Genomic DNA, 12,476 nt, shown 5'->3' with positions numbered 1-12,476 from the left:
GGATAGATCCCATCCACCCCAGGTGCCTTTTTTATGTTTATCCTCAACAATCTCTCCTCCACTTTCCTCTCAGTTATTACAAAATCATCCAGCTCACTGCCAATGTTTACTTTACCTACATCATTCTCCTTCCTGAATAACTCCTCATGCGTGAATGTAGATGCAAAATACTCGTTTAGATTGTTAGCCACCTGAGCAGGATCCTCAACTGTTGAACCATCAATATCCAGTGGACCAATCTGATTCATCCCTTTTATTCTCGAGTTCAAGTATGTAAAGAACTCCTTGCTGTTTTTCTTTGCATCCTTTGCCAAGGATTTTTCGTAGTCTGCCTTCGCCTGCCTAATCTCCTTTGTGACTTGGTTACAGACCAACTTGTATCTATCATAGGCTTCTGTGTCATGTGTTAATTTGTATGTATCCCATGCATGTTTCTTCTCTGCCACATGTCTCATTAGTCCATCTGACAACCATTTAGGCCTAAACCTTGAACAATATTTCTTAGTTGGTATGTAAAGCCTGGTAGCCACCAAGATTAGTTCCTTGAATGCTTCCCATTTTGAGTTTGCTGTTGGTAACATCATCAGTTGGTCCCAATGTATAGAATTTAAATACTGTCTCAGACCATCATAGTCGCCTTTACGAAAACAAAAACCCTTCCCTTTACCTCTGATGGTAGTTACCTCCTTGAGTAAATCCCACTTCAACACACTGTGATCACTGCCACCTAGTGGTTCATTTATCTGCAGGTTCTTAATGCATGAAGAATCACTACTGATAATCAGATCAAGAGTATTGCTCCCTCTTGTTGCCTCACGAACATGCTGATGTAGAAAACAATCATCCAATAAATCCACAAAAGCCTTGCTAGTGTGCGAGTGACCAACCCACAAATTCCAGTCAATATCTGGGAAATTAAAATCCCCCATTATAAGACTCTCTGATTTACTGGCCCACTCTATTTCCCTGTACAATATATTATTATACTCATCAGAGTCATTAGGCCTATAGCACACTCCTACTCTCAATTTTGATTTCCCTATGCTTATGTCACACCAAACTGACTCGACACTGCCCTGTCCATCGATGTCAACTGGCTTCACTTCCTTTGACTTTATGTGTTTCTTAATTAATAGCATAACCCCTCCTCCCCTCCTGTCCTGTCTATCCTTTCTATATACATTGTATTCCCCAAATTCCAGTTCCGCATTACTTATATCTGTGTGACACCACGTCTCTGATATCCCAACAATATCTGCCTTTGATGTTTTGAGCAATACCTCAAATTCATCAAATTTATTTACCAAACTCCTAGCATTGGTGTACACGCAGGTATACATGCACCTGTTTCTATTCTTAGCTACCCTAACACAACCCATGTGTTTACTTGTAACGCAATGACTACCAGCAGTCTCTGAAATATCCTGCATCTTGTTTTTCAGACTTCTGCTCATTTGAATAGAAGCAGTGCAAGAATCACTTCCACCTCTGCCAGTGGCTACTGTTAATCTATTAGTCCTTGTATCCCCCCCAACTAGCAGTTTTCCGACCCACCTAACACTGCCTCGACAGCATCAGCAAAAATTCTTGCACCCTTTCTATTTAAGTGTATCCCATCCCTGTAGAAGCAATCTCTCCTGTTAACAAGTACAGTCCAGGCTGAAAAAAATTCTACCCCTTGAGCCTTGCACAATCCCTCCAGGGCCGAATTGATCGACAAGGCTCTCGTCATATACTCCCTCCTATCGTGTCTGGGCAGAATTGCAGACACTTTCAAGTTCAACCCTAATTCACGGCTTTTTTTCAACAGTGAGCTGTACTTGCTAAGTAATTCCGCCGGTCTCCTACTCTTAATATCATTAGGGCCAACGTGTACAACTATATCACCTTTTGTGCCCTTAAAAGATGATATCCGCTCTACAACGTCATCAACCTTTGCCCCTGGCAGACATACCCTGGTCCTATTCCACCTATCCTTTTTACAAAGCATGTTCCCCGTTTCCCTGACAATAGAGTCACCAACAACTACTAGTTCCTGTGGGACCAGCACATTCTGCCTAGGGGGCTGCCCCTGTGTTGCCTGATGACCAAGTGCAAGCTCTGGCGTTGATGTGGGCAGCTGAGAGCTTGATGGGCCCCTCAATTTATTTCCTTCGAGGGCATCCACCCTGTCCTTCAAGGTCTCATAAAGGCCCATAACAACGCTGAGTTGTCGCCTGATTTCCTTGCACTCCTTACATCGTGCACACACAAAGACATCCCCTTGGCAGTATCATGTCCCGTACCCGACTGCTCCGCAAACATCAAGCAAACAGTGCATTTTAATAGACTGTGATTCAGAGGGCAACTGCCCCCCTCAGTTCTCCCCTGAACCACAGCACTCCCATTAGCTTGAGCCTTTTGCTTTGCTGCTCTGGTCAGAGTCATGATTCCAATTTAATTCAATAAAATTTAAAACAAAAATTAAATCCTTAAGTTATATCCCAAAACAGTTATGTTATATATATATATATATATATATATTTTTTTTATCGATATCTAGTGTTCCCTTTATACAACTTCCGTATCACGTGTACCACTATAGTTATGTATTAATTATTTGTTACGATTAAGTCGTTATATATATATATAGAGTTAAAAATACAATTTAATTGACAATAAAGTTTATCAAGATTAATAGATTTACTGATTAATTGACAATATTATATTATGCAGTGTACTACACTAAGCTTATGCTATCGTGTAAAAAATGGCGGGAATTCACGAACGGTATTTCTACGGACTCGTAAGTATTGATTAGCTTCGAAATCTCGCTATCTCAATTTAGAATAAACTAAGGATCCTGACTAGGTCTATAATCTACTTATAGAAGATAATTTGATATAACAATTGGTTAATAAATCGACTAAATTTGGTTAAAAGACCTCTCGTTCAATTTGTGACACGTGGATTTGACACCGTTACCGATACTAAGTAATATCTACGAAATCTCTGTCTAAGTTAAACTTTAAACTAAGTATCGTAACTAGGAATATAAAGCTACTCTAGAAAATAAGTTAATATGACAATTTAAACTAATAAATTATTAATCATACTAATTATAATCAGTATAATTAATAATTATACTGATTATAATTAGTATAATCAGAACTCCTTTGGAAGAATGAACTCTTTTGGAGTTCATGCTTTCAACGTGGTAATGAGTTGAATGAACAGAATGTTAAGCAATTAGAAATCCTTAGTTTAAAAATGTTTCCCATAGGCAGAGTAAAATATTTATAAATTCTGAAATAGTACGTAAAAATCATCTTTAACTTATGTGTATCTTTTCGTTTTTATTTGTGTAGTTAATATTTAATACCCTTTGGTCATTTTCCCTTCTAAGTTTTCCCTCATAAGAAGTTCTAAACCTCCACTCCCTTGGATAACTTCTTATTGGGTTCTACTGTATTTTATATACAGTGTTAACTGAAATGAAATAATATAGTAACATAAATTAAATATAGAATGAAAAATATAATAATACAAATAAAAAAATATATATATTTCATAAACCATAGCACATACTATCTTATCAAGAAGCCATAGCACAGCCATGGTTTATGTCTAAAGTGACCAGCAATTTAGTTTTATGGATCAAGTAATTTAGCACAACTTAATTTCAATAAACCCGTTTTAGTGAAACTGAACTGAATGATAGTGGCTTCTAGAAGCCACTACCATTCCACAAATCAGAAAGGTTAGCATACACAGAACAACCTCTTGGCTAAAGGAACACAGAAAGTAATACCTTTGAGACAAGAAAAGCTGTAACTGTAAAGATCCCTATTCCACTAGTTTACTTTCACAGTAACATCCACCTTTACTACATTTTCAGCACATCATTTTCACTCTTTTTCGTCTTTCACTTATGTTGCCCAGGTAAACTCCATTTTTTAAGAAAAACATTTCATATGCTTAATTAGGCATGCTGTAATTATACAACACGTAATACACAAACACATAATACATTTTAATGTTTTTAAATGCATTTTATAGCTTTGTAATACCAGAGTGTTTTCATTTAGCATTTTCTATTCTTGTACTATGTAGAATTAAAGGGATAAATAATGTCAGGGAGAATTATGCCATTCATTTTCCAGCAATATTTTTTATCAGTGAGAAAAAAAACAATCTTGGTAAAATTTATATTTTGAACTGGTAGATCTCAAAAAAGTGGTTAATCATGTGTTAAGTGAGTTCTGTATGATAATGACGGAGGTAAAGAAGTTCATGTATTTCAGCCAGTAATAGCTCTAAAAGATAAACCAAACTTTTACTCAATGCAATGTATTTATACAAAACACTGGATCATCAATTCAAAGTCTACATTAGAACTTTAAATCTGTATTTATTCTGTGCACACCTGCTATTATGAAGGAATGATTTAAGTGAAACAATTCATACATTACCACAAACACTTACCGTTGCTGTAATGCTCTAACGACAGTTGACTTAATATCTACTCTCTTCTTTATTGAAATTTGTTCTAGACCCTACAAATTGAATAACAGAAAAAAAATGTATATTTATATAAAATTGCTTTGAGAAAGTTTAGTGAGACTTTAGCATGCTGAAACTAGAGTATGAACTTGTCAAATGCAGAGAATTATATTTTTCCCTTTAGAAATAATGATACAGAGAGATGTATTCCCAACATTTGATGAACTTCACCTATCCATTAAAGCTTTAGAATAGTATAATTTTTTACCCTTTTCTCAAATTGTAGTATAAATATACTATAGTTAAAATTAAAATAAACTTTTTTAAAAGGAATTAATCAAATTTGTTGGAAAAATATCACTTGATACATACAAGGAGAAATCATATTAATAAAATCATAATAATAAACAACAGAACTTTCTCTCCCCTCTAACCAAACAAAGGAGATGGCTTAGGATTTTACAAACAGAAAAATTACCAAATCGATGGCGCTGACAGAAAAATAGTGCCGATGATGAGATTATGATATGAAGGATGAAACAACACAAACATCTGAACATCCGACCCCCAGTTGAAGAAGATGTGCAGATTCGCAAACTGATGCAACCATTGAACTGTATCTTGCCATAAACCCTGAACATTGACAGATATCTGAAGTGCAAAATGCTGAGTAGCCAGCCCAATTACATGCGATACTTGGCATCTTTAAAGCATCTATAATCCAAACTACTAAAAGCAAGATGAAGGAATTGTGCTGCCCAATTACCGCATACCATCCCTCTCAGACCAGCAACAGCTGCCCTGCATGTCTTATGCTTCGTTCTGTAACTGAGATACCTAGTGAAAGGTCACAATATAAATCTGTGCACCCGACTAGTATTCAAGGTTCCTCTTCAAACCTTTCCAGTCATACAGGTTGTCAGATAGATGGAAAAGCCCCCACTAAAAAAAAAAAAAAAAAAAAAATCAGCCTAAGTCTAGTCAATCTAATCTGAGCAAAACATCAAGCACGCAGCATATTCATGCAGCTCAGAAATAAGCTTCACAATTAAAGCCTGCCCACAACTCATCTTCTGATCAGCCCAAACTGAATAAACCACCTGACCAACCTGCAGGGCCCCAGTCTAAGAAATGCGACAACACCCTCACTAAGCCAATTGACAGACCACCCACTCAATACCAGCCTATGACCTGGGCCAAGACTGGCAACACAGTCGACAACTGGAATGAATTCGACAGAAAAGTATCAGCCAAAACACAGCTCTCCTCCCAAACAAAGAACAAACCACTCCTATTCTATAGAAACACCTACCACCTCACAATTCCAAGCAGTAAGTGCTATGGGATAGCCAAAAAGCACCATGTCTCTCAACTCTCCCCTCAGACTACAACCAATCAAATCGCAATGGCTTGAGAGATTGATGTCGCAGTGGAACAACTCTCAGCCAAACACCAGAGCTATGCCTCTTTCAAGCTTGAATGACTCCGAACAGTATCACAATGTCAAAAGTCCATCTTTATGGCCAGTTGGAACCATCATATGCCCCTTTCACAGGAGAGCAACACTCCATAAAGACAAACTGGGAAATGCAAAAGGCCCCCAGAATGAAAGCCAGCTGATTCGTCTATAGCCACAGTAGCGGTCAATCCATCCCAAAGGTACTCCAAAAGATACTCCAGTATATGCTCACCTGTCACCTTGCCGTCCAAGCTGCCTCTCCCTGTAGATCCTCTTGAACAACAACCTCAAAACATAAGCCATCAATCTGAGATGCCTAACACTACCAGAATCACATTAAGGAAAACAGCCCATCTTTGAAAGAACCAAACAATGAGAGTCCGGACAATTAAAAGAATCCCTTTGCCGTTAAGTCCCCTTTTATAAGGCAGAGACCAGATGTATTGTCTAAAATAGATGATTTAAAAATACTGACCACCAATCCAAGAAAATGCAGACCTGTCTAGGATCACAGAGGAAATTAACCATGTGCTTCTCACACTGGTAGGCTACCTTAAACAATTTGATGTTTAACATAAACATAACATAAAACCAGCAAAGTCCAAGTGCATGCTTTACTCCCTGAAGAAAGAAACAACAACCATTTCATGAGAGACTGAGAAATTCTCAGCTCATGATGATCGAGCAAATCTAATTAACTATTCTATCAATAAAACCATATCTTGGGATATTTAGGCTAAATTTTCAAAACCGTATTCGATCGGAACCCATGATAATTAAGCAAGAGAAAAGACAAACCCCATGAGTGTAGGGAACGAGTACAAATGCTCTGGCGTTCAGCAGAAATTTCTCCTGTCCCTCAATGGTCAGACATGAAATTCTCTGAGCATTGTAAACAGGTTGCAAGGAAGGCCCATGGTGTCCTATCGATGATCTATCGAACTTTTGCAAGTAGAGATAGGGACGTGATAATCCCATTATATAAGGCTTATGTTAGACCACACTTGGAATACTGTGTTCAAGTATGGAGACCGCACCTAAAGAAAGACACCGAGCTTCTTGAAAGGGTGCAAAGAAGGGTAACTCGCCTGGTGAGATCGGCAAAAGGGCGTCCTTATGAAGAAAGACTTCGAATATGTGGGTTGCAGAGTTTGGAAACTAGACACCTTAGAAGAGATTTGATTGAGGTGTTTAAGGCTCTGAGAGGCATCAGTAAAATGAACGAGGACAAAATTTTCAAGATTATAAATGATGCTAGAACTAGGGGACATAAATTCAAGTTACAGGGGGAAATGTTTAGATTGGACTGCAGGAAGTTTTATTTTAGCCAGCGATTTATAAATTACTGGAATAAGTTGCCTTCATGGGTGGTAGAGGCCGACAGTTTGGGAAATTCAAAGGTCATCTGGATACTACTTTCGGGTAAGGGAAGCGCATAGGATGATAGGTTTAATTTCCTTTTTATTTATATTTTATTTTATATATATATATATTATTTATTAATTATTATTATTTAGTTATTTATTTATTTTTTTTTTGTTTTTATCATTTGTTTTGTTCGGATTTTTTTTTTTGGCTGGTGCAGCATAAGCCATAGGCTTTCTTGCACCATGCGGCCGTTACTAATACTAATACTAATTGCGGACACGCGCTGCCGTGCGTCCGACCAGGGAGAAGGCAAAATCAGAAATATTTAGAAAATGTGAAAGAGCCAATGAGAAGGTAAGGACTGCCATAACCATCAGAAACTTGCATTTGATTTTAATAGAGATTAATAATGTGGGTGGAAGCAGAGTAAGATCCTTGGTTCCCATGTCAACAACAGCAAATAAAAAGATGCTTAATGTCATAGCGAAGCCCACATTCTCACATAGGATGGTGGGACCGTTACCAAAAATGGTCACATCGGAGGAAAAATGCCTTCTTGGGTCACTTCGTGGCCATGACGTAAGCTCAAATAACCAAAAGAACAGTTTCTTCCATATTTACGACTTCCTTTATTACCATTCGCAGAAGTGAATAATCCTTTTATTTTAGTATAGCCAATGAAAGGAGAATCTTTTGGGGCACAGTACAGCAAAGGCGCGAGGTATGAGTATTGGGGGGCCCAAAAGGGGGCTTTTCCACATTGGCTTTTTGCAAGTCAGCTTTGCTTTTTGCATGTTGGCTTTTGAGAGTTAGCTTTTTGCAGCTGAACAGCTAGTCAGCAAGTCAGTGGAGCAGTTAGAGACAAAGGCAAGATCAGGGAGGAGGAGGGGGGAGAGAGAGAGAGAGAGAGAGAGAAAAAAGAGCGACCACCAGAGATAAAAGATCTAAAAACGACAGAGGACTCCACCCAGATTTTGCTGGAGAGAAGGAGGCAGCATAACTGAATTTCAGGAGCAGTGATTTAACTGGTAAGCCAATATTTTATTCGTGTGAATGTAAATCTTGAAAAACCAAACCAACCGATAACATTTTCAATGCTTTTTTTTTTTTTTTTTTTTTTGTTAGGTGTTGGCGCATCGGCTTCTGTGGCCATAATGCACCTCCCAAGGTTTTTGTATTTTACTCTGATCCAAACCCATGGTGGGATTCGAACCCGTGACCTTTGGGTTGCCAGGCAGGCACTTTACCCACCTGGCTAGCCCAGTCGGCCAATGCTCCTTTCCTGATCCTCATGAAATACATGTTAATACAATCATAGGCAAAATGAATACAACGCTTTCACAAGTAGCGGAAGGTACCTCTAGAAAGTCGAATGGCCACAAAGTGCAGTATAATCAAGCACGATCAAGTGCTGGTTTTTGAACGATGATGGAGAAAGGATTGAGAAATAACAGGGCATAAAATTCAGCCACCCCCATGTTCCTTTTTACCTTAAAATATGTAAAATACCAAAAGTGTTTATGAGCATTATGGATATTTGGCCTAGAACAATCTTGTGCACGACAAAAGGCAAGAATTGAAGAGTTTGTTTTATAAGGTGGAACCCAGCATTTTTATGAAGGGCTAAATGTACTATTTTACCACTTTACTCACACCTTTGATATTATTGAATGGAATCGACACATGTATGTCACAATTTATATAAATCACCCACACAGAATGCAAGTGTTGTGTACCTGTTTTCTTTTTTATAATATATGTTATGTGTTACACTATGTCTCATCCTCTCTGCCCATATTCTAATACACCAGCATAGACAAGTAAAAACCAGGAGGGGTTATTGTGGGAGATCGGGTGACACACTGTGATCATGCAATCTTTTATCACAATGCCATTCCAACGCCACAGTTCCAGAGGTTATAAAGCCCCTGAGGACCGAGGGCACGGATTTGTCCTAAGAGATTGTAAGTTAGAGCAACTAGATGAAAAAGGGAGTCACCCTGAAGGAAGGAAGTGGAAACAAGATGGCACCGTGAAGCAAGCAAGCCCAAACAAGATGGTGCCACACTTACAGGGACTTGTGCCTACACTCACACAATGTCAGTGGAGTTTCCATCCCAGCTGTTCCTTATCATTTAGATTTGGGGGTTGTCTTTGACACAAAACTGAGATTTAACCAGCACATTAACAAACTCATCAGTTGTGTGGCACAACTGAAATGGAGAGTGAAACAACACTTGCATTACATCTCAGACAGGGTCAGAGCAACAAAATTTGTCAGGATCATTATATCAATCCTGCTACTTTATGCAGCTGAAATCTGGGCATCAACAGAACCTATGATCAGAAAACCTATCTGGGCAGAGAAATATTGGCTCTTCAAATGGGTAACCTACAAGTATAGGTTACCACCACATATTCACATGACTGAAATGGCCCAGGCCCTTTCATGAAAAAAAGACAGGTAATCATGGTAAAGATGTTGACCAGTCTGATCACGTCTCCTTCATTCTGGGATCTCTGTGGCTGGAGGATTCCACCTGAGCAGCTCAGAGCCACCCCCAACTATTTGTCCTCTTCATTCATGCCTCCACTTATCAGATCATTTCCTACCATACCAGATGCTTGGACAAATCTAGGACATCGATGCCGACCTTCAGAAATTTTCACAATACAGACGTGGGATACTTGGCTCCACCCACCCCATAAACCATGAACTGTCAGCTGCATATCACCAAACACTTAACTTAAACTGGGATTGGCGACTCCTGGAGATGTGGCACCACACCACCCTTTAACAAAGCATTACAACCAATCGTATCCATCGAGACCAAAGTGAAACTGCCCAGTTGCTCCCAGTAAGGAATACTCTATGTTGGTTCAGACAGTGTGTATAAGAAGGAACACTTGTGCCTTCTTTCTTCACATCCAAAGACAACATACCTACCCCTCATCATCACTTGGGGAATACTGTGAATTAACTAATGAACATAACGGAGAAATAAGCTTGGCACTGCTCTTGCTGCTCTCTCCCACGAACTATGAGGAAACAGTATATGTAAATCGTATATGTATCAGTTGTCATTTGGTTATTTAAGTTTAATGTTCTAAATCTCATGGTAAGGTTTAGTAATATAATTTGTTTAATGACAATTCTCTCGTCACCTTAATGTCTTATGTAAATTAACGGTGCCTTTTTTCTTTTAATGTCATCTTGTTTTGTTCTTTAACGTCTTATGTTATTTAATACCTCTTATCTGTAAACCCCTGGCTTTTTGGTCATGAAGGGAAAGTGCAACACTATTTAACCTTTTAACTAGTTACACAATCAAAGGTTGTTGCAATAAAGATTTCTCTCTCTCTCTCTCTCTCTCTCTCTCTCAATTTTATATCTTCTTCATTAGGAATTTTCCATTATGCACGAGTTTTCCTTAAACTAAAAAAATATTTTCTAGTCTTTTTCACCATTGTTCTTCATTTTCTGTATCTTCCTCTCTTGGTCCTTGTCTTTCCATGCCTTTTCAGACCTCCTTTGGTCTTCCTCTCTTCCTTCTTCTCGGTGCCACCCAATTCATAATTCTTCTGAAAAAAGTTCTGATCCCTGGAATTCCTTTTCCAATCGATTTCTTATAATCTTTCCCATGGTGTTTTCATAATGCAGTTTTTTATGCAGATACCACTATAATTTGAACAAGTTCTTCTGTCTTCTGTTTTAAAAACTGAGACCATACACCCTGAAGTCATTTTCTTTCATATTTTCTCCCCTCAAAATAGTTTCATTAGTTTTGTTATTAATGTAATCACATTTTTTCCTTCCATATTTCAGCAAGTCTAAGCTAATCCCTCCTGGTCCAAGTCCTTTACCATTCTTTCCTGCCCTCAGCTCTCTCTCTCTCCTCACCTCCTCTGCTAAACCCTAATTTACTGTTTATACTTGCACATTTTTCCCATGCTTCATTCTTTGTATCCGTTACTACTTTGTTTGCTTCCTTCTTCTTCACTTTATAAGCTATCTTATCTTCCCCATTCTTTGTATTTAACCATTTTTGATATGACTTCTTTTCTTCTACTGTTTTGTTAACCTCTGTCCACCAGTAGTTTTCCTTATATCTTCCCTTATCTTTGTAACTCAGTACCTTCTGTGCTACCTTTTTATGTTGTGTCTGATATTCATATATATTATTTGTGCTTCCTTCAAACTCTTCATCTACAGGGTGTTTCAAAATTATGCATACACACTATAAACAAAAATTTATATTTAATGAACAATATGCACCAATTTAAATTCCTTAAACTCGTTTTGAAGCGTAAAAATAGACAATTTTTTTATAATAATTTAATTTTTGTTTTATTTTATGGACCCATTCAGAATATGAATAACTTAGCATGTGGCAGGAAGCGGATATCATGAAGTAATGAAAATGCTGAAGCTGTAAGAAATGCAATCTTGTGTACCCCAAGAAAATCAACAAGACTGTGTTCACAAGAGCTAAATTTAAACCATACAAGTGTTTTTAGAATGATGAAGGAATTAAGAAATTCAATAAGAAGCAGAAAATATTTCACATGATTTGTGCATTTCAGTATGTAGATTTGTTGAAGATAGATGCCATTAATGCTGATGGAGGGCATTTTGAACAAATCAAGTCAAGTTTTATTGTTGCAAGAAAAATTAATGTTTTTTGTCTTCGAAAATTTACATTTGTATATATTGTTCATTAAATATAAATTTTAAAGTGTGTATATATAATTTTGAAACCCTATATTTCACGGTCCATTTTCTGAACATAAAGAGGGTCCATATACTTTCATCACAGAGCAACTCAATATTAAATTTTTATCATATCCTCTTCCTTTGTTGTACCTCCCTCTGTATCACTCTGTGTTCAAGGCCAAAGAGTTTTTGCTCTGACAAGATAAAGGTCTGATTTGCAGTCATTGTATCTAAGAGATGTAATTCTGTGAGAAAATATTGTCTACCATTCCCATTTTTTTTTTGGTAACCTATTGACTTGAATGGGGAAGGGCAAGGCAGGAGAGGGGATAAAGTGACTAGAGTAAACAAAATGCCATCAGTGCAGAAACTGGAGATTTTTCTTTGCCGAAGAAAGCTATTATTTATTAATAGGAAACATTCAAAAGAAGGTAAAAATCTTTTGATTCTTAG

General features: G+C 37.7%; 1 protein-coding gene across 1 annotated transcript in view; it reads right to left on the bottom strand.

Annotated features, from left to right (window-relative positions):
• The window catches only part of Tsr1 (Tsr1 ribosome assembly factor), a 256,253-nt gene that overhangs the window by 166,474 nt on the left and 77,303 nt on the right, over positions 1-12,476 (bottom strand). The window contains exon 7 of the mRNA XM_090371624.1: positions 4,465-4,535. Within this exon, the coding sequence (XP_090227750.1) occupies positions 4,465-4,535 (71 nt within the window). The remainder of the gene's footprint in view (positions 1-4,464; positions 4,536-12,476) is intronic.

This window comes from Mastigoproctus giganteus, chromosome 4 (assembly GCF_048544385.1).
Source record: "Mastigoproctus giganteus isolate SK-2022 chromosome 4, ASM4854438v1, whole genome shotgun sequence".
Classification (NCBI taxonomy): domain Eukaryota; kingdom Metazoa; phylum Arthropoda; class Arachnida; order Uropygi; family Thelyphonidae; genus Mastigoproctus; species Mastigoproctus giganteus.
This window is presented reverse-complemented; position numbering and strand designations above follow the sequence as displayed.